Source organism: Patella vulgata, chromosome 8 (assembly GCF_932274485.2).
Source record: "Patella vulgata chromosome 8, xgPatVulg1.2, whole genome shotgun sequence".
Classification (NCBI taxonomy): domain Eukaryota; kingdom Metazoa; phylum Mollusca; class Gastropoda; family Patellidae; genus Patella; species Patella vulgata.
The window spans coordinates 38,388,880-38,413,528 of record NC_065886.2 but is presented as its reverse complement, the minus strand read 5'-3'; the positions used below and the strand labels follow the sequence as shown (position 1 = coordinate 38,413,528).

Sequence of the window (24,649 nt, the reverse complement as noted above, 5' to 3'; positions counted from 1 at the left end):
CTGTGCTAGGCTTAAGCTACTTAGTGTGAGGAATTTTTTTGCCAGGACAATAAATGAATTGAAACGGCATAAAGATCTATAATAGCAAACTTTTCAGAAGATTTCTTGTCAATAATATAATAGAAGATTGACAGATTAGACTTGTACCTTTTTAGTTGTTTTTTCTTTATTACCAGGCTTTTTCTTCTTCTGTTTGACTTGCTGCCATTCACCCTGTAATTCAGGAGCACTAGACGATAATACCGGTGTTATATCTTGATAAAAATTTGACTCTTCTTTCTCTTGTCCACCTTCATCCTTCGACCATTCCTGTCTTTCTTGTCGCTCCTCTTCATCTATAATAAACATATAAAAACATCTTTATAAATTGAAGGAACTTTCTCATACGGGCAGTCAAGAAAAATTCTAAAAAACTGTAAAGGAAACTTTGGTTGGCACTAATGATATGGTCCTTTGTAGACAATTGGCAGCACGTTCTTCAAGAATCTATGACAGTTACAAATCAAACTAAGAGGTCTAGTGGTGTCGCCATACATAATAGTCCTCATAGTGTATCCCTGTTGTCAGTCCCTGTTAGTGCAGAAAAGTACAATGTTAAACCTGATTTCAATTTATTTCATAAGTAGCTGCATGCTTTGAACCCAGGAATCCCCCTGTTCAGTTAATTTGCACTAATAGTTCAATGTGGAGAATTCAATTTGGTAACATTCAATGAGTATCCTGATAGTAACACTATCATTGACCAGAGTTTGCCAATATATATATATACGAGCATATTTGAGTTTGCCGAGTTAGATGTTTGACAACATTCTAACACCGACTTGGCTACAATGACTGTAATATGACAAGAAGCAAAGAAGGCCAAATTTATAGACTAAATATCAACAAAAAAGTGGATATGACACCACCCCTGGGTGTTGGGGCATGCACCAAAATGAATAGTTGCTGTCCTACGGAAAAAGGAATAAATATGCCAAGTTCCAAGACAATCCATTCAGAATTCCAGTCTGTAGACAAAAAACACAAAAATTGTCAGTGGTTTTGCCCCTGGGGGTTGGACACGGACCAATATAAATATGAAGGTGGATGGATAAAAAAAATGTATAAGTTATATACTTACGTGGTTGCGGGAACTGATAGGCTTGTCCAGGTACAAATTCTGGAACATCAGCATGTAAATTAGATGCTATCACTGTCATGCCTTCTATCGGCCATTTCTTGGGGTCAACTGTTCCTCGTATTCTGGTTTCATCATCATAAAGTTCAACTTTCTCACTTTCTCTCATAGCCTGTAATAAAATAATTATATTATACATATAAACAGACAAGGAGGAATCTGACAGGGAAATCTGAGGAATGTCCTCAGCCAAAACTGGGATCAAACTAGCAAGCCAGCGCCATACTCAACAGACCACCACGTAATTTAAGAGTAATATGGAAATGATAAGCTATCTCTTCAAAATGAAATCGAAACCTTTCTTCAAGAAGAATGGGGTCATAAGCAAAGAGACCGAGGACAAAGTGGAGATACTCTACAAGTTTAATTCTGTCTTCAGACTTGGTTTGGTGTAAATGGAGTCATCACTAGTTTTAACAGAGTGGTGCATGAATCATCATTAGACAGAAATTACGAAACCCATGGGAAAATCAATGCATTGGCTTTTTGAATAAAGTTTAAACTATCAAATAGAACAGATTAACATTTGAAGACGCCAACAATGACAAGATGAAAACATTCAGCATTTTCCAGTAGCTGTCTTATGCTTCAAAATAAGGTACCAGTCACAGACATTGTCAAGCACAAATTCCGGCTTTGTCAGGATCAATTCCTCGGATGTCATTTTGTATCTTTTTTTATTATAGTTTCACTGATATTTATAATACATCCCAGGCACACAGAGTTTAAAATGACAGGTACTAGTTCATTAGTGTTCTGTATTTTATTGCAACTATAATCTACCTGAAGAATAAGCTTTGTCTTGTAATAAGATCTGGACCTACCTGAAGAATAAAGTCCTTGTTTTGTGATAAGATTTGAACTCTATGAAAATTACTGATCAACGACACAGGTAACCATCCTTCTTTATCCATTCGTCTCCGTAAGAAAAAATCTCGCTCTAAATTCTCCTCACTGAAGTAATACTCACTGAAACAAGAGAAATACAATATACCCTATTATTTATATAGACATGCACAACAGGTCTTTAAACTGTAGACACTATTTAGTCCATACACAACCAGTCTTATATATATAGACATACACAGCCGGTCAAATCTCTAAACATACACAACAGGTCTTTTATCTATATAGACATACACAACAGATCTTATATCTATATAGACATACACAACAGGTTGTTTCAAGCTTCTCGACAAACAAAGCAACATATTCTACATATCTAAATAGGGCCTACAGGTAAATTGAAATGAAATGGGATTTAGCTAAATTCTGCACTTTTTTGGACTTGACGTATTTCGAATGGTTTTTGTCCCATCCAAATGACGCTTTTCGTGCGTGTTGGATCATATTTGTACCCAATGACCGAAAAGTAAAGCCAAGACATCTAATATGAAATGAAATGGGGTTCTGCTCTGACTTGGTTAATCAAGATGGGCATATGCTATACGGGTTCATTTACGTGGACGCCAATGAATTTTTCATCCCATCTGAATGACTATCGTTTAACATGTACTACTTACATCTGTTTTTTGATGAAATCTTTGAGTACATTATCTTCAGCACCTGGTGGGTTAAAATAAACTGTTTGACTGTATGGAGGAACAAAATTAGGGTCCACGAAAAACTGCTCATCTGCTCCAAATTTATAATCACCTAGAATAATAAATTGACATTTTTAATCCAAATAATGGAAACTGGCGAAATGAAATGTTCTGCACCAAGGCCTACTCGTTACAAATTCCAATTGGCAAATCTTTTTTTTTTTACATGTATGCCAATATCCACAAAGGACCTCAGTTTTTGTCCGAACTAAACTACTAGACAGTGTTCCTTGCTAGGCCCCTGTCCTGCACCACTGACATTGGGGAACCATGCTATAAAATCCTTATAAACTTTCTTGGCCAACACCAGAATCAAGCCTTGGTCTTATTTTGTCCGAACTAAACTACTAGACAGTGTTCCTTGCTAGGCCCCTGTCCTGCACCACTGACATTGGGGAACCATGCTATAAAATCCTTATAAACTTTCTTGGCCAACACCAGAATCAAGCCTTGGTCTTACTTTTTCTAAGAAAAGGGAAGTTAAATATGTATAGCTGAAGAAGTAATATTTTAACAGGTTTGGTCTAAGATAGTATTAATATTTCGAAACCCTTTAATTTTCTGTCTTCAGACTTGGTTTGGTGTAAATGGAGTCATCACTAGTTTTAACAGAGTGGTGCATGAATCATCATAAGACAGAATTTGTAAACTGATTAACGACTTTAATACAAACAGATCACTTCATGATATTAATGTTCGTTTCGGATATTATAATAAAAGAATGGTATTTTGTGGAGAACTTGTTTTCTTATGTGAACGTTGATATGCACACTGGACCTCAGCGTTTGTCCAATCCAAACGACTAGACAGCTGTCCTTGCCAGGCTCTCCGTCCTGCACCACTGACAAGGGGAAATCATGTTGGAAAATCCTGATTAACTTTCTCCGCCAATGCCACCATGACGACTACCAATTGTCATAGTAATTTACTGACATTTAATGAATTTTGTTGTACCATGGACAAAGACCAGACTGCCAAAACTTGGTAAAATGTCGTTCAATAAAAGATAATAAATAACATCACTAACCTCCATAATCTGAAGCTGTATCTCCTCCTCCTCCTCCTACTCCACCTCTACCTCTCCCCCTTCCTCGTCCACGACCTCCACGGCCCCTCCGGCCGCGGGGATAAAATCCTCCTCTACCTTCTCCGGACTGGGGACCAATCATGTCCGCACGCCAATCTTTACTATCTGATCCTATTTAAAGAAATTCAACTGTGTCTTTATTCAATTCAAAGAAAAGTCAGCTTTAGGCCTCCTAATAAAGATGCCTAATACTCTCTAGAGCGGCCAAGTTGTTCACAGATCCCCTGTAATGCGTTCATAAGCTTAAAAGACAAACCATGAACAACAAATTAAATTCTAGAAATTTAACCCAAATGAACAATATTCTATCAAGAACTTGAATCAATTCTTGCGAATTCGATTTAGAAACCCCATCTAACAGAAATTGCTGACATACCATGGGTGACTGACCAATAAAATCTGGTCATCATACTTCCATATTGAATGAAGCAACTTTTGTCAACACAATACTTCGGTCATCATGAAAGTAACATAATTTTCTTTTGTATGGTCACATGTGCAATGCATATTTTGAATACCAAATGTCAATGGTTCTTATACGTGCACGTCAATGTGTACAGGAGACTAGACCCTGTTTCTTCCTCGGCAATGCTTCAAATTCAGTATGCTCCATAACAGCCAACGTGGACTGCACGCAAAGAACGAAGCTGTATATAAAGTACAGTACCTGAATTACGATCAATAGGTCTAGTTCGCCTCATATCACGTCTATTAACTGGAGGTGATTTACGACCTTGTGACCGACTCCTCTTTGGTGGTTCTATATCTAACGGCACCCACCGCTGTCGAGATCCTGAAAATAAAAGAAACAAATTAACAATGGCTCATACCAGACCAGGGTGTAAAATCTTGAAAGACTAAACTAACTTTGTATGTATACGAGCTAGAGATAAGAGATGGGGTTTAAAGTCCACTGAACACAAACTAGGTCAGTGCAGGACTAATATATGATATAATTTGATTGCAATAATTCGCTTCAGAGCCAGAGAAAACCAATGACGCTGGGTCAGCATCCCTACTCCTTGCCACATACACTCTAAAAGATCAAAACCAGACCATATCATCTAAAGCACACCCAATCTTGCAGTGCTACAGACCACTCTAGCAAATTCACCCACTTTCTGTATATATATATATGTATGCACTCATGATTTTTCTTCATTGAATTTATTAACAATTTAAGTTACAAACCTTTGGCACCACGTTTGGAGCCTTTTGGCGTTCTCTGTGAAGCATCTCCACCATTTCCATTTTCTTTATTTTCTTTAGCAGAGTCATCGCCCCCTGAGTCACTCTGTTGTTGGTTTCCATTGGTTGCTGTGGTTTTTGTCACATTTGTAGTTTTTTTAACAGTGTTCTGTGTTTGCTAAAAATATAAACATTACATGTAATCCTACCTTAATTAATAGTTATTTTCTTAGCCATCTTTGAATAAGTTAGGTTAGGTCATAAGTGCTGAACTGATCAAAATAAATCCTCGGAAGGTATCCATCCATCATCCATACAACACAAATATTAGGTTATTTTGGGACTAACATATTGTACATCTGCAGAGAGATATTTACCAATGGGCGGAAACCGACAAGGCAAGTGATCCTATTCTTAGTCACGCCCGATGGCTCTGTGACAGACCTTATGATGTTAATTTCATATGTTAGGACCACTCAACTGCCTACTGTGCCCCAATTATTAAAATAAAACATACCTCCGAGACTTCACTTAATGCAGGCCAACTTTCTTCATTTAATGAAGTCTGAAAATAAAAAGAAATTACAATGTTCATAGTACTGACAATGGATTTTCGTGACTACTGTGTAATTTAAATAGACCTATAACCATTTATTTAAATACAGAACTCATATAATGTGTTTTTGCTTCATATCATGACTAAAATTTTCCTTATTACAAATCCTATATTAATCCTGGCTGGCCAATTTGATCAAGTTTCTTTAACTAGAATAAAACTATGGTATGGCATTTTGAACATATATTCTGTCTTCAGACTTGGTTTGGTGTAAATGGAGTCATCACTAGTTTTAACAGAGTGGTGCATGAATCATCATTAGACAGAATAAAGGGGTCCTGACATATATTTATTGACGTCAGTCTAAATACAGGCAAGTCTAGAAATAAGGCACCTATCAAAAGACATTGCCAGGCACACTATCCCTGGTCCCCGTCTTTTTTAATCTATTTTCAGTATTTATATCTGTATCTAGTATCTAGCAGATGACCTGGTGCTGCGCTGGTTGAAAGTAGTTTGACTCCGAAATGGGAAGCGGTAGTCCAACGCCACCAAGCATATGTTACTCGCCGGCCCAAGCTACTCCTACACACAAAATTTCATCCTTGGGACAGCCCTAGTGTAGTCGCCAACCCTAAACGACAGTCACAAATATCAGTATACATGTAGATACATGCCAGGTTCAGCGTAAATTGTTAGGTACAAGATCAATCTACATGTAGTGTCTGACATCTTGTCAAGTGCAAGTAACATTACAATTTCCAGCCGTGAAAATAGGACACACTTCCTTTATTATATTCTTTCAGTTTTTCATCAATAAATTTACATAATACTACACTTGTTTGATGTGTTAAAGTTAAAAAACGTTATCAACAGCTTGTTGCCATGTAAGTAAACAATCAATTCGAGTACAATATATCAATATTTAACATTCTAATTCTATACAAATATGTCAAGGTTAATGTAATTTTTAAGTGGTTAAAGATGCATTTTGTAAGATTTAAATAAAGACCTGACCGTTCTTGTTATATAATAGTTCCAAAATAGATCATTCAAACTTAATACAGTGGACTGTCCCTTCCGACATCTGAATACTACAGCATTGTGAAATCCATCATCATTTTCATTTTCTGATTTATTTCCTTTTTCTTTCATTTTCATTTTCCAATTTATTTCCTTGTTATTCAACCAAAAAAGTTTTGAGTAATCCGGATTCTGAATATTCTGAATTATGACATCACACGATTTGCACACAATTAACATTAGATAATCCGGCCTTCAATCAGTGGGTGTTAACCGAGAAGCAATCACCAATCAATTAACTGTGAGCATATAACATGTGTCGGTCTTTGTCGATTACCTTGATAATTTTATAATCTCTTGGTATAAGTATCCGAAATTTTAAAGCAAAAAGATGAATTCCAACACAGTGGTTTAAGAGCGTGGACACACAACCTGTCAGTCAATCGGAAGGCTATTTAGTCAATGAAAATATATATTCAAAGTTGAAGTAATAAAATTTGGAATGTACATGTATTAAAGCGTTATCATATTTTAAGTTCAGTGTATTCGAGGGTGTATTATAATAAAACTTCAAGTATTCGATGGTACAATACTACAATAATACTTCCGGTATAATTGAGGTAATTGAGTATTCCGACATGCTGTCTAATCTGGCATATTGTATCGATCCCGAATCATGTCGGAATTGACATAGATTGTTTATTTTCGTAGCAACGTTACTTGTTAATCGAGACTCAGTCTCACTTCTCCAAATGGCAATCGTATTTCTAGAGTTGATTATAGGCTTGTCATGTGAATAAATGACTAAATGATAATTTATATAACATTTGAAGCCGTATTAGTCCAAAAATGGTTCAGTTCCATTCAGTACGTAATATTCCTGTCAACATCTTTTTTTTTTTTGCCATGGAACCAAATTGACAGGCGGGCCAGTTTTAAATAGGCTTGACAAGCCAGGAGATTATCTAGCGTGGTATTTTGGTTTTGTTTTCTTAATTAAATAATCATTCTTAGTACATCTTAGCGTGGATTATTTTGATACAGTTACTTTAATTCACTGACAAATATTTTGAATTGTTTAAATATGCGTATTTGTATGGCATAATAAAATAAACTATTTTGTAACTTACATGTGTATATATTTATTTTCAATTCATTCAATATTCAGCTATTCCATATTTTTTATAAGCGTACAACATGTGTGGTAGATCAACAGAAGGAAGAAGGAATAAATGAAAAAGATAATTTGATCTACCCGATGTTAAATAAATTTTGAAATGTCTTTCTGTTTATTGCAAAACGGTCGGATAAAAATAGATTTCATTTCAAGATAGTTTTAAGGTCTATTTTTTTTTTTTTTACCAACGTCGGCACACAATATTGTTGGGGTTTACTATTTTGAAGTATAATAGAATTTTTGTGGTTTATTTGACAAGAATTTATCCCAGTTGTGAGTTAACAGTACATGAATATTTCTTACCTTTTTATTGGTTTTATCAACAACATCTGGTTTTACAACTTTAACTTCTGCTGCTACAGCCTCCACTACAATAAACAATATATATATATCACTACTCAATACATGTAATTAGTGGTGTATTACGCAAGATTTCAAAAAAATTAAATAACTTGATAACAATGGGCGACAAGTAAAAAGGACGAATACAGATCAAATCACCACAATACATCACTGATTTGTATACATATACATGTATGTCCTACAGAGGTGGTTAATGAAGAACAGGTTAAGTTGTATATTGTTTAAATGACTCATAAGCCCTGACCAGTCTCTAAAATTTGATATTAATAAAAAATGTTTAGTGTAAATAATTAAATATTATGGCCAATAAGAATATTCATGTTTTAAATTGATCTCTATTAATATGAAACAAGGTACAAATTATAGTGTTATTTCGCCATCAATCCGCATACACTTTCACGTTCCAGACTGTAAAGACTAGATCGTTCCAATTTAACGAATATTCCAATCTGCTGTCTATGCAACATTAAAGGTCACAGTTATGACCGAGATATGCTCTGGAAACAAAATCACAACCGAAGGACAGAGCCTATTTCAATGTCTCACCCAAATATTTAGTGCAGGATCATGAAGTTTAACATCTTACCTGCACCTAACAGGCTTATGGTGACAGTCATAAGCCAGGCAGTGTGCCACAAGGACACATTACCCTGACAGTGGCACTACTTCAAGAAATTAAATGGGGTTTAATGTCCTACATGAGCTTGATCTCCATCCCATCTAAATGAACACTCTTCCTTGTCATTCACTGACAAGGGGGGAAACCAAGTTATGAATAATCTGAAGCGACTTACTCGGCCAACCCCCCCCCCCCCCCCCCCCCCGAGATTCAACCCTGTACCTCTCCTGTAAACTATCACCTTATTCACAGAGACACTATGTTTTCCACTATTTAAGAGAAAACTGATTGTCTACAATCAATCCTACGCCTCATGACTTTAAACTAAATGACCTAATAATAAAATAATATGCTATTTCTGAATGTCAAGCTGTCTTGCACTGTCCTATCCGGGCTTCCATTCTCACAATAACACCTGAGCTGCTCGGATTTAAATGTTTTAGATCTTTAAATAAAAAAGTAATTTAAAGATGCATTGTGTAAAATATAGATCAGGAGCTGGCTGTTCATGTTACAGCCCTTACATGATGCAATGAATGCATCTAGAGTTTTCAAATCACAAATGTAGAATTTGCAGACGAAACTGAACAAACGCAAATAAAATGAAATGGGGTTTAACATCCAACTGTTCTGCACTGACTGGGCTAATGAAGAAAGACAAAGCTGAATAACACTGCATACATTTATGTAGAGGCATACTTTTTAACACTGTGTGCAACTGCATTGTACATATTTATCTTGAATACACAGCTCAATACGGTTCAATATTGTTTACATGCATGTAGACTACAGCATATATACATACAATGACCTATATGCACTATTTTACATGTGCAAAATTTTATCCATCATAACAACAATGCTTACTTTTACTTCAATATAAATCCACAATCCAATCCAAGTTCACAAATGACCTAAATAAATTATATCCTTTAAATGTTTTTTTTTTATTGATAAATTACTGCAGGCCTTTAAATCAACAATGCTTCAACTATAAATAGGTCTTCATAACTACCATATGGTACATTTATTCCTTTATATCGAATGTTACAGCCATTGACAACATTTGTCAAAATTTCACATTTCTAAAACAGGAACATATTTCTACACAATTCACTTGTCAAATCTTCAATTAATCCAACAGTTACAAATAATAAGTCTGAATAAACAGTTCTATAGTAGCCCAGTCCTATAACATATGTTGTCTTCTCATGGATAGAAATTATCATGACTTCACATGCAAATATGAATAAAACACATCATACAGATAGCTCAATATCTTTATTATATCCTTAGGCTAAACACTGAGTTAGACAGGTCTTATGTCTTTTCCTATATGCAAATAGGGTTAACTGAGTTAAAACTGTAAATATACATACATTTAGGCCTATATACATGTATGTAACTACAATGTAGGCAAGATCATTGTTTACATAAAAGTGACAAGTGACACAGTGGTGGTCTCATAATCTAATTATAGTAACATTTAGGAAGTCCTCTGGTAATCTATTAATAGTAACATTTAGAAAGACCCTAGTAACATCTACAAATAGAACTATACTAAATGTAGTTTAGGCCAGAAAGTTTACTCCGTATAAATTGCATAAAAAGATCTGAGTGTAAAAATTATAGGGAGATAAACACACATTGAATTCCTGCCAACATACAAATTGATGAGAAATGGACAAATGAAACTTCAATAAATGTTCAATGGGTGTTAGACATATTTTAGTGTTCTATGTAAATTAGGGGCAGGATTATATTGGCCTGAAATGCAGCCTAGATTCAATCAGATTAAAAATAATTCAGCCATATAAACTATTAGGTGGCACTAGCTTGTGCCATATATATATTGTCTGCAGTGGATGCTGGATGCTGAATGTTGACAAATTTTCAATTCACCATTCCACATATTATATTTTAAATTGGGTGGAGTCAGGGTGGATAAAAGTTCAAGACACAGAGACAAGTAACTGGAAGAACTTTCTCGAGAGTTAGTCATATCAACCTGACCACAATCTCTTGATCTCCTTTCAATACCAGACTTATCGAGATCAATACTTACTCAACACAATATTTCTATATACATGTAGCTGTATGATCTAAGCTACACAGACAGACATCAGACATAAAATAGCAAGACTTAAGAGTATTATTTACAACAATATAATCCAACCTGACTATATGATGGTACTACACTATTTATAGTACAATATACATAGGCTACATATTTCACAGCTTGTAGATCCACCTACATGTATACGTCTTCACATCTTCCATGGTATATCAAAGATCTATAACTAAGATCTAAATTTGACGACCACAGATCTTTTTTTGGGAGCTTCAAATGTTATATTATTCATTAATTACATGTACATGTAGACATTTATTCACATGACAATCCCATAATCAAATCTCTAGTTTATCAGATGTCAGTGATATTGAATGAAATACTATCAAATATAACACACACGCCATATAATAATGTAACGTTAAATTTGATAATCGAGACTGTTTATTATTGTGTCAAACTTCAAACACTTATAAAATTAACTTCGCACAGAATAAAATAATTTTCAAATCTGAGATCTCTAGGTTAGTGAATCCATACTTGAGATACAACTAGTTAAAAACAATTATCAGTTCAATCTGCTGAACAAAATAATCAATAAATTTATCTACAGTTATATAAACACTGTTAAATCATGCATTATTCTCACTGCGATTCCACGTAGACACGTATCATATAATATTAACAGATGTATAAAATACTTTTTAAAACATTGGTTGCCATGCAATGAATCATACGCCCACAGCAACTAAATCGTCCAAAAATGTTTACCTACATCGTTTGGTAATTAAAAAGCATTATCTTGCTTCCCTTATTGTTAGTTTGTTTTCATTTTGAGTAAAGCCTGTACCACTACACACCCCTTGCGCAGTGGTGGGTGGACACTTACAGCTAGCCCCAGATCTATTCACTTGATCTGATGTGAGCATTTCTTATTTATAGTGTGTGTGTATATTGTGTCCTGTTCGTAGGTTTGTCTTGCTTAATTGTGTGAGGTGTATTCCAATTCTTGCTCTAACTATTTATACTGAATAATATCATCAGGGTTATGACAAGATTGTAGGACATGCATGTAATCAAGGGCCTGAACTTAAGTAATTATCAAAAAATTGCTGAAGTAGATTATTCTTCTTTATTTCAATTGTCTGAACAATGCCTGTAAATTATACAAGAACGGATTGTGACTTTTGTCATCAGAGCATTCACAAGATAATGCGAAGAAATCAAGAACAATAATATTGTGAGTTATCAGAATATTCAGGAATTCAATAGGCTTCCTTGTCTCACTAACTTGGAGATAAACCTATATTTCAAGTTTCGTCAAAATCAGATAAGAATTGTGACCTGTCGAGTGTCCACATACAAATTGTGGAGAGACGGACAGAGGACACGACAATATATGTCCACATGAAAATGTGGACGTATAAAGACAGGAAAATAAATGTAGTAACAGTTATTCTCATATTAACAGAAAGAGAAAAATCGGGTTTAACATCCACTCGACACAAACGTCATTTTGAGACTAACATATGGTTTTATTTTATTTCAATAATTCGTTTCAATTCAAGTGTGTTTTTTATCACTGGGAGGAAACAGGAGGCCCCAGATTAAAGAAAACCCATAAGGTGACCTCTCGTCACGTACAAGCTTGGGATTTAACCAACGCCACTTGACTCAGATATACCTTATGTTCTTAAACGCACAAGTTAAACCATTCTGCCCTCCCCTACCCCCTTTATTAACAAACAAGTGACAAATACATGTACATCAATTTCTAATACATGCTTTAATCTCTGTTCCAAGTAATAAAGATAGAGAAATGGGGTTAAACGCTCTCTCAACCAAGGCTCTACAATGCGACTGAAACACTCGCATTTGCGAGCGAATTTTGACAATGGCGACCAGATATTTATAAATGCTAGGTTTCTGGCGAGTGAACATATATCTTGAAGTCCCCAATTAACACTATAGCTATCTGAACTTTTCTCTGTAAAGATAACGTAATCGGCAATGATCCCAGTCAAATGTCACTCTTGTTACTTTCCTGGTTGAAATTGGGTCAATCTCATTGTCCTCTGCGAGGAAATTCTCATTGCGCATGCGCTGTATTTATCGTAAGTTTGCGAGACAGCTGACAGCATGGCTAGCAGACGAATCAAACCTATATCGTCTTACTTTACTAGTAAAGTAACCTCGTCTCGCAGTGAGTCTCAGTTGGGGAAAAATGATGATAGTCATGCTACTGACGCTACACCACCCAAACAAGCAAAATTACAAGCTTCGCCGACCGCCGTCTTAGTCTCGCAGCGAGTCCCAGTCGGAAAAAAATATTTAAAACATCTTTTTTTTATTATTATTATAGGATGACGAGTTATGTATGTTCACAATATAATTTAGCTATATCATACGACAAATTATTCTAATCTTCAGACTTGGCAACTGAAAATTTTGTTTGGCTAGTTGTTTTGAAAATTTACTTATGTTTGCACAAGTAAGTTCAAAATGCTGTGTAGAGCCTTGCTCTCAACACAAAATAGGTTATTTGGTATCAACATTTATCTAATTCTATTTCAATAATTTGCTTTAGCAGTGTGAGGAAACACGAAAACCTGGAGAGAAAACTAAAGTGATCAGGCAGAAGACCCTACCCCTCGTCACTTACAAATTTGAAATTGATTCCACAGTTCGAGACTAAATGACTGGCCTTATGACCTAAAGTGCGTGCATTAGACCACTCAACCACCTAACCCCTTCAAAGTAGTACAAACCTTAACTTATACGACAAGTGAATTAACACTATATTTGAATTTGAATACATACGTATCAACAGCACCAATAGTCAAACATCAACTGTGATTAAAGATGACATGGAACAGGGTTTAACATCCTAACTTTCTGAATTGACTGGTTACAATTAACATGATGTATCCATGTACATGTACTAATGTCTCATGCTTCCCTTTAAAATTGGATTGATCAACATCAGTACATGTCTATAAACATGCATATTGTAATCTAACAGTCATTCATTAAATATTATAGGCTATAAATGTTATTGGAGTTTTGTATATCCAGGAGGAAATTTGACTATTGTTAAATGTACAATCAATATTTTAACTGATGTCAACTATTTAATTATTACCATCAACAATCATAGAAAGAAACCAAACCAGTAAAACAATCAGCAACTTTAAGCAGTAACTTCATCTCAACTGTGCAGAAATGTACATGGCTTCAAAGCCTTTGTGAAATATTGATATGGTGAGATAGAGAGAGAGAGATGGGGTTTAACGTCTACTTGGTATAAACTGGGTCATTTCAGGACTAACATATGGTTCAATTTTACTTTGATAATTCACTCATGCGTAGGGGGTCTTTATGTATTCAATTACCGGTACATTAAATCAAATGCTGTCAAAACACAAACTATTTCTGATTCCATTGCCGATACATGTAAAATAGCTTAAAGCTACAATTTCATATAAAATTTTAAGTTATATTTTTAAAATTTATTAAAATAATGCCTTAAAATAGATGGTATCCATAAACAGTCCTACCTTGTTAAAGAATAATCCTATTAATCCTATAATTCACTATTGTCAGCTGAGAAATTGGCAAAAATATCATTTTCAACTTCAAATTCCAACGTTTGAACATAGCTAATGCATGGAGGCAATGGGAAAACAAGGGAGGTAATTGTGTTATTATTTCCTGTGTCAATGATTTATAAGGGTGGGAAATAATGCCCATGGTCGTATAATAGTGAGTTGATAACCTATAGGAGCTTTTACGGGTTTCCATTTTGACGTCATTTTCGGTCATGCGCAGACACTGGCCTTATTCGTAGACTGAAACCCATAGGCCAGTGTGTGTTTTTTTGTGAAAATACTGTTGTACATTAAGCTTCTTTTACATAAAATGGAACTGAACGCCATTTCTATATACGCGCAAGGTTTACCGACCGATGCCAGAAAGCGATATTTACAAAAACTTCGATATAGGAAAGATACGGCAAGTTTACCAGACCCGTAATTGGCCGTTTGCAATTGAAACAAGTGGATGACTGACCCGTGCTCAATGGCCCGAACTAGAATTAAGTGAAGTTTATTACGCATTTTACGGTCAAACAGATGTTATATATTAATTAACACAAAAGATTTAAATGGTCTATCCTATTTACATTCAACTGCCGACTGGACAGTTCTTTGCGAGGTTGATATATCGTCTGCTATAACGCATGCTACGACCCTACTCGACTATGTTGGTCTTTGTTTGGGGCTGTCGACTTGAAAATAATTCCAGCTAATAATACTATAAATAGTATGCAATATGCAAATAAGATTGTTTATGCATGCGTGCTGTTAGCCAATAGCTATTGTAAATTTCCCCGCGTTTAGACGGCTCTAACCAATGATGAAATAGTTGTTTGGTGCACGGGGTAAAACTTCATTCATTTTTATAAATTTTCCTCTTGATTGATGGGATATGAATAACAGAAAGAATAAAACGACGATCAAGTTAATCTGTGAATATTTTTAAAACCGTTTTTTTCTGTTAATTGTAGTCACATAAATAGTTTTGGCTCAGCTTTTGGCACTCAGTGAAATTTTAATCCAATCAGTTTATCTTGCCGCAACCAAGAAGAAGAACGATGCATTTGTGTCCATTTAAATATCAATTTCTTATTCAGTATTTGGTTCAGAGAACAACTGTTGAATGGAAATATGTAACTGGACTCGGTACATTCTTTACATCGTGATTATTATTTGTTCTCTTTTTTTATTAGATGTGGCATGATGTGCTACGGTCGTGCTTAAATTTTAATATCGCCTTGAATAATTCTTTTGTGGTACCGCAGGTCAACATCGTTAATTACCCATTCTATAATTTACTCTTATGCTCTATTTCATGGCATTTTACAACCAAACAGATGTTATCTATTAATTGTTTGCAGTAAAATTAAAACAAAACATATAAACCGGCTTCATACAGCAATGCATCTTTGTAATGCTTTTGCATACTGCGGTCAACTGGGCCGTGTGCGAGCTTGACATATATCGTCTGCTACAACGCAGTATATCGTCATTAAAACAAAAAAATAATAACTTAGACATGATTTGAAATCGGTAATTTATTTCGAATGCTACACGCAACTTAAAACAAGAGTGGCATTAAAGAATACGTTTTCTATAAAGAGAAAAAGAGGGAAGGCTGAAATAGGCTTGTCATTTAACAGTGTATGATTTATATGCATATATAAACCACCAGTAAGTCAGAGTTATGGCTAGACTAGATTTTGTCCACCACTCCCATAAACCATATTGCACACATCAATAACACCCAGTTACATACCAACTGTATTACCGATAATAGTATTAATTTCAACTAATCAACTAAACCATAAAGATGCCACTCAAAACTGAAAAATTTACCCAACGTAATATTCTAAAGTTAATATTATTGTGATCTGGACATGCGGAGTAGAGCTCTAATATTTGATAGATGCATAGATATTATCACATGAATGGCTATCTGTAGACAAATACTTGCAATAACGGGTGAATACATATGCACCAGAGCTCTTATTTACACTCACAACAGTGTAAAAATGAATTATGCAAGATTTAGATAAAGAGATGTCCGTTCTTACTATAGGAGCAGCTTTTTTTCATCCCACGACCCTTTCACCCTGGGCCGTTTCATCCCAAATTTACATGGGTCGTTTCATCCCACTAATATAGGGCCATTTCATCCCATCAATTAAAAAAGAGTATTATATCATTTTTTTAATATTTTATTTATGCAATAGCATCACTTGCTTAACTATTCAATGATTCAATGACTATTCCCACATTTAGACGCCTCTAGCCAATGACAAAATAGTTGTTTGGGGGATACATGTGTGAACATGCCGAACAATACGCTATTTCCTCTTGATTGAATATCCATAACAGAAACAATAAATATGATGATTATGTTGAATCGGAGAATAATTATTAAACCCCAAAATTAAAGTAAAACCTATATTGGAAATCGTAATACTTTAAATTTAATATAAAGGCCAATGACCCTGTCATGTAGATTCTATATACATGTATCAGTATAAAATTGAATATCAAACACGATGTCGCACCTGTACATGATTCTATTAGTAACCACGTACAGAGAGAAAAGCTGATCGTACCCCCTGGAATTCCTTTCTCACAAACCGACTTATTTACGCTAAAAATAATATTTGTAAAATACTTTGTGTAAATACAACTCAACTCTCGCCCCAGTTATTTACATGTTTTAATTATTAATCCATAACAATTAATAACATATTTATTTTAAAAAAAAGATAATTACGTGTTTATTTAACAATAAATAATTAATTACGTGTGCATTTAACAGTAAGTATTTAATTACATGTTTATTTAACAATAAGTAAGTATTAATTAACTGTTATTACAATAACAAGCCAGATGAAACAGTCTGATAAAAAATAGGTTGGGATGAAAGGACAGGGTGAACAGTCATGGGATGAAGTGCCCACATCCCTTACTCTAATAGTTCATAAAAAGATAATAAATAATAACTATATTGAAAATTTCATTGAAATTACTTTATTACTGGAGAAGTTACGACAGTTTGAAGATGTAGCATATCTAGATCATTTATTATGGTACTGTTTAGCAACGATGCTTGACAACAGAGACTTATGCCTTTACTGTCCATTTTATTGTCAAATTTTTAAACCTCAACCATCTATCTGATAGTCTAGAGAGTAGATTATAGGCTTGTCATGTAAATAAATGTCTAAAGAATAATTTATATAATATTTAAGACAAAAGAAAGACCTGCAATAGGAAGATTTAGCTCTTACATAATGCATCTTTAATTAAAGCTCATTTCTGGCTTTTTGAGACACTCTACCAATAGTTCAATCTTTTTGATAAGTTTTGTTGTATCTACATGTAGGCCTTCAAGTAACTTAAGATATTGACTTTACTGATTCATCATATACAAACACCTTAGAGATTATAGCAGAAAACAAAACGAGTCAGAAACTAAAACTTGTCTTTAAAGTCTCTTATTTATGACAATGATGACCTGATCAGTATGAATGGGTGATGATTGCCTTATGACTGTCTAACTTCACTAGTAGTAGTATATTATATATGACAGTAAATAGGTCAATATCTGATAACTCACTTAATATTCCATATGGTTCAATATTTCATATCTAAACTTACCTTTTTTAGGGGCCTGGATTGGGACTGGTTGTGCTGCTTTAGTCCAGGGGTTGGTTTTTGGAGGTGGTGCTTCTACGTATAATTTATTGTCGAACTTCTTCACTGTTGATTTCTCTTCTTTAGGGTTTTTATCGACTTTATCTTTTGGTTTGGGTTTGTCTGTGTCTGTACCATTTGTTTTAGCATTAGCATTCGGATGCCTATTTTTCTCATAACTTTTGGCATTTTCGACAGTTTTCTCTTTTTCTGTAGGAGCACTTGTCACCAAAGTGTCTGGTTGAGTAGCGGGGCTAGGGGATGAACTCACTGCGGTGGCCATAGTTATTGTTTATACAAAGGGTACGACCGAAAATGTTTATTTGAATGGGACAGTGCCCAGTTCTATTATCTATACCCAAAGCAAAGAAATAATTTCACTTAAAACAAAGAAATGTGTACAAACATAGGGGTAAGATAATACTTAAAAACACACAACAATGGCCTGCAATTTCAAAGTAAACAATTCACAGAAAAGCACAAAATTCTCGAATTTGGTTAGTTTCTCTTTCAAAAGTTTATAATAAAACAGTAATTACAAGTTTTATTATTGGTTAGCGGAAGTTTGTGCAATAGTTTGTATCGAAAATAAATGACGACAAACGAAAATATATGGAAAATGAACTATAAATCTTCGACACTGAAATGAAAATATGGACTTCAGTTCAGCTGTGCAATGTTTGTGTCGAACGTAAACGCAGTAGCCACGTTGGAACAGTTTTTTCTGAGTTGTTCAACTTTTCTACAAATTTAACAGTTTACAACTGTTTGTAGCCGCACAAATACATTTGTGTAAAGTAACTGACCGTGTTTTCGGGAGTAACATTATAGTTTAACAGTAGAAAAATGACGACAAATCAAGGCAACTGGACAAAAACCCCAAAGCACATGTCGCCATCAGTACAAGAGGGAAGTACGCATGTGTTGTGACACGGAAGTTATGCTTGACCCCCGTTAAGCACGTGATATGTCGATCTACACGAGATTCTTCTAGGCTTGCGGCCGATAAGAATAACAAACGCTGTTTACAAATAATATTCGGAGTATGAATTCATTTGTAATTCTGACAATCCCATTGTATTCTTTTCTATATATTATTATTTCTTATCGAATGTCACAATTACAAACTCATTGTGGATGATTAGGCTTAGATTTAATTCCCAATTGAAAAAGTAATGTGAAAAGATAAACGAAATACACGCCCCTTTGCTACCAAGATAACAATACTCGTGATGTCTTTACACCAGTTATTTTCTCCCTTAAATTTGATAGTTTTGTACAACTAGAGATAAAAAAATATCCCAACATATGGCAAAATCTCAAGTATCCGATGGCATCGAGCGTTGATTATGGTCATGTCACGAATAAGTGTCTAATTAATAATTTAATTAATTTATATAACATTTAGCCTATATGCCTAAAGAAAGACCTGCAATATAGGCAAATTTATTGCGTTATTGTAAATGCTATGAGTATGAGGGTAATATTTTAACATGAAAGGGACGTCCTAGACCATATCACACTTTTCTAGACTGATCCATTACCGTCTGAAAAAGTTATAGGGAGTAATATTTTGACGTGAAAGGGACATATACATATCCTGCCATAGTTTTCATGACTGAAACATTACCTTCTGGAAAACGCTTCACTTTTCTGGCAAATTTTTGACCTAAAAGGTTCAGGGTTCGATCACGGTGTTGGCCGATAACGTTCCCGGGAATTTTCTAGTATGGTTTCCCTTGTCAAGGTGCATGGCAAAGATCAGCACTATAGCCGTTAGGATGAGACATTTTAAAGAGATTCAGCCCTTTGTACACGTAAAAAAAAACTTTGACAGTTGAATTTAAGTGCATGTCAAGCGATCGGTGCAGAAAAGTAGGCCATCCCATTTTATTAATTACCACCATGCAAAGTTGGGTAAAGTCATATAGTTTCCTATAAATATTTATAATCCTTTTTTAGAAACAGTTCTTTATTATTTATCAAATAGTTGCTTTGTGAGACAATGTTTCGTTTTTATTTAGGATGCTGCACCAACCATTAGGCTACGCGTTAAGGGCATGTGTGTTCCTGTGGAGTTAAACCCCTAATAAGTGTTCGAGACGAAGATAAAGCTTTAAAAGATACATTATATAAGTATAGGAGCTAAATCTGTCTATTGTTATATAAACTATTATTTAAACATTTTTAGCATGACAAGCCCACAATCAACTCTCTATCGGATGGCTAAGTCTCGAAAAACAAGTACCGTTGTTACGATAATAAACAATCAATGCCAAAACTCCAAACAGTGATAACTTCGCTCAGAATAAAGTAATATGAATGATATTTTCAATATATTATTCATTTTGCATTATCTATATTTGAACTATTATAGTAACAACGGCCAGCTCTGTATATAAATCTTACATAATGCATATTTAATAAGATTATCTAGCAGTGCCCAACAAAAGATAGAACGAAAGAATACAACACGTACACAATCAAGTATCTCGGCGAATGGTAAAAGTCGGTTGTGGGCATTACAGTGTAGCAGCCAGGGAAGTTTAAAACCCCGTACGTTTATCAGGATGGATACAGACCACTTAAGCAAAAATATGTATTAGGTGTTTCGAAAAGTGTAAACATACAATACATCGTAATACACAAAACCAGGCACAAATTGTACTGTAGCTTGTTACCGTGGGGCGGAAAACGGGCCCAGTTTATGAAAGCATCAATGGGCAAGACAGACTGACACCTTCAGTCTTAAAATTGCGAATATTTCTCCCAATTATAAACTGTGTCCAAGGATGTCACTGGCCAGGGTAATCTACTCTAGTCTTATGAAGTAAATTTGACAACGTTTTGCTAAAATGACATTGGCTGTATAACTGGAATACCACCAAAATGTCTCCAACCGTTCCTCCGTGTGTGTTCTCTTCGGGATGCTATAGTGTATAAAAATCTTCCACCGTGTTTAAACCATATCGATTACTTCCCTTGTTTTGGCTTCGATAATTTATGCCATGAATATCTCTTCCATTAGGGATGACGTAAGTTATGTAAGGGTCGAAACGAATAACCTTTGTCACGTCTACAAATTGACACAAAAGGTAAAAGACTTGACAACCTCAGCTGAAATTCGCAGATGAATATGCAGTACGTATTTGTCAAAAAATTACCGAATGAAATGAAATGGGGTTTAACGTCATATTTTTTTTTATTATTGTTATTATTTTTGCGCCTACTGGGTTCTAACAAAAAATAACACATTTGACGACTGATAAGCGGAGCGAGGTAAAAACATTTTGGAACTTTTTTTTCTGCAACGAACCAATCCTACGCCCTCCCCACGCGCCCCACCAGATCATTATCGGCAATTACATAAACACGGTGACCTTTTCGCTGACATATTGTAAGAAAATATTTTGTTAGTTTAGTACGTGCGCCAAAGACGCGCCCGCACACACACACCAGACACAGACACAGGCACACTCACTAAATAACAGTTTAAAGTATTCATTAAATGTTTCTATGAAACGTGTAAATTTGAGCTTTTTGTTGGTTGGGGTGTGTAGCTGGTGACATTGAATGATTTATTCAGGTCAAGATATGCGCTAAAAAACAACATTGATACCCACAACCAAATACCATGCGTACGTCACTGTAATGTTATATTTAAGACATATGGATACAGTAGGTCACCGGCCATTGTAAATGCACGAGTACCCTACGCGAATTAATAGTAGTTTTATAACAATCGCTTCACTGCCAATAGTGCATAATTGAGGCGGTAATTTTTACGTGAAACAAAATTAGGTCTATATTGTTTGTCAAGAAATAGCCTTAGATACGAAGGGAGCATTGATCGGATTATAATATATTAAAGATAATATATACTATATACATTGAAATAGTGGATAAAATAATATGTGCTATTAATGTGAACGTGTTACATGATAATAACACCTCTGGTTTAATATCAATAATCCATCGGTTGTAAGCCTATTATTAGGTCTTATTGCTTCAGTAAACATCTTATCCACACAAAACACTTGTTCCCCAAAGCGTGATTCAAATCGAAATTGATATTTTGTTGGTTTATCTTGAATTGCCATGGTGCTTGTCTCCCCACCCCACCCCCTTAATGTCTACGATATGATAGATCTGTACTGTTATGACTTAAAATATACATGATTTTGTTTTTGTTTGTTGGTTTTTAGTTCGTTGTTATGTGTGGTCTGGGCCTGATTAACCTTCCCGGGGGTCTGGGACAAGTCAAAGGTGTGTGTGTGTAGGGGGGGGGGGCTGAATAGTTTCTAATATGGTGTGAGGCCCGTGGTGTGTGTTGGGTCCTCTCCCAGAAATTTTGAAAAAAAGATGAGATTTGGACTATTTCGAAGTGTGCACAGTATGTTGAAATATCACTAAAAGAGCCAAAAACGTAGCGTATAGTATTTATCTTCAAAGACGAACATGTGTGACGTACGCTGGGCTATATTTTGGGACTACTGGATGGGGGACTAGAAGGCTACTGCAGACCTATACCCAATATGGGCCAATGATGGTTCGGGCCCAACATTCCAAGGTAATTAAAGGTTTCAGAGAATAATAAAGGCATGGAATGAAATGGGATTTACCGTCCCACTTTTGTGTTCTAACTAGGCTAATGAAGACAGGCACATGTTTGCACAACGCCACAGTGGCCTTCTCTTACTTTGAATTCTGTCAAGGGTTCGTTTACGTGCACACCAATGTGTACACGAGAGACCTCGATTATTCGTACTATCCTAACAAGACACTGTTCTCGTGGTAGCCCCTCCGTTCTGCACCATCGACAAAGGGAAATAACAACGGAGAAACCGAGACGCTCTTGTTAGCGAGCCAGCGTCTTACCTACTGAGCCAGAGCGGCTCGCAAACAGCCCTTAGTGAGAAAGATTACAATCTAAAAGACATGGCAATACACTTCAACGATAAAACCATTCGTCTGTCAGCATTTATGAAGTATTAAAAGAAACATACCATTTGAGAAAACGAGAACAATTGAGAAATTTAACACGCTTGTAAATCTGCCAGTATTAGACAGAAATGAACCAAGGTGTTCGGCGACGCATATTTGAGTCAGTCCCGTCCGTCTATGAATTTTGATTTCATTTCTTGCCAATCGAATTAAAATTCCATACTTTGTTATTATATGCACTACAATAAGACTTAACAATATATTTTAAGAAGTGTGTGGTCTAGCTACGAGAACGTAACTAAAAACGCTGAGAAATTCTGACACGAAGGGTTGAGAGGTAATTAAGGTTTGTTATCTATGTGTGGTCCACCGCTCAAACCTGCCCCCCCCCCCCCACAAATCTAAACTAGAAAAATGCCTCGGAGTACTAATCATCAACAATAACCGGCAAGAGCGTTTTTTGACAATAGCGAGCATAAAGTATAATTGTAAAAATAAGTGACCGGCGGATACCCTACATTCTATACCATCCAAAATTTTAATGATTTCATATAAAAACAATGACAAAAATTTGGGTAATTGATATTTTAACAAAAGAACGCTCTTTTTGATTCGAGTCGGTGATGAGTAGAAAACTAATCATTTTAATCAAGCAGACCTTTTTATTTTCACTCACCCAAAAATGTTCATTTATAAAAGCAACAACAAACAGTAGATTCACATTGTACAAATGTGTGTCCAGCGTGACCCATTTTGTCTGCGTAATCAGGTCTATATCGTGACCCGACTATATTTACCAATCAAAGAGATTATCGGGGGATTAACTCCAAACGGATTAGAATTTATGAGATTAATTTTCTGTTTTCAGAGAAAACCCTGTTCGCCTGGCCAGCGTAATCAAGTCTATATCGTGACCGACTATATAACTAATTAAAGAGATTATCGGGGGATTAACTGTAATCGAAGTAGAATTTACGAGATTAATTTTCTGTTTTCAGAGAAAACCCTGTTCGCCCTGACCAGCGTAATACGAGTAAATTTTGATTGTGTCAGTTGATCTGCAAACACCCTGTTCATTATATAGCCTTTGTTGACTGTCTTGGGATTGTTAATTTTTACTTGAGGTCTCTTGTTTTCATTTTCCTTGCAGTGTACCATTGGATGGTTTGTGTCTCAATTTTATCTTTTTAAACGGCCTTGTGATAAATTCCATGGAAATAACGGACTGGATATCAGGATAAAAGAACTAATTTCTATAGCTCGGATTGTTGGTAGAATTTACAACAAAATCGAGCAATTCTGAACTAGGAAGGAATTAACTTCTGAGCTGCTGACATTAAATAGTAACTCTATCAAGAATAAATAAACATTCATGTGATTTGAAAATATATTTTCAGACTGGGCGTCAACTTTGATATAATCAAAATAATTTGAATATTTTGTGAAAAACTGCAAGAGGTGGAAAACCGGAAAATTTGATCAGGTCTAAGTTTATCGAAAAATTTGGCTTATTGTGGAAATTTGTGGAAATTATGAATTAAAACGAAAAAAAAAGACTCTTCACTCCAA

General features: G+C 35.2%; 1 protein-coding gene across 2 annotated transcripts in view; it reads right to left on the bottom strand.

Moving 5' to 3' along the window:
• LOC126829456 (la-related protein 1B) overlaps window positions 1-19,041 on the bottom strand; it is a 34,590-nt gene extending 15,549 nt beyond the window's left edge. Inside the window, exons 1-10 of one of the 2 annotated variants that reach the window (XM_050559364.2) lie at window positions 18,101-19,041; window positions 8,116-8,180; window positions 5,574-5,621; window positions 5,060-5,234; window positions 4,536-4,661; window positions 3,809-3,979; window positions 2,701-2,833; window positions 2,002-2,146; window positions 1,121-1,289; window positions 148-335 (exon numbers count right to left, since the gene is read on the bottom strand). In XM_050559364.2, coding sequence (XP_050415321.1) covers window positions 148-335; window positions 1,121-1,289; window positions 2,002-2,146; window positions 2,701-2,833; window positions 3,809-3,979; window positions 4,536-4,661; window positions 5,060-5,234; window positions 5,574-5,621; window positions 8,116-8,180; window positions 18,101-18,419 — 1,539 coding nt within the window. In that variant the 5' untranslated portion in view covers window positions 18,420-19,041. Of the gene's footprint in view, window positions 1-147; window positions 336-1,120; window positions 1,290-2,001; window positions 2,147-2,700; window positions 2,834-3,808; window positions 3,980-4,535; window positions 4,662-5,059; window positions 5,235-5,573; window positions 5,622-8,115; window positions 8,181-9,661; window positions 9,774-18,100 lie in introns of those variants that run through there. The other variant, XM_050559365.2, reaches the window with a different exon arrangement.
• Between the last annotated feature and the right edge of the window lie 5,608 nt (window positions 19,042-24,649).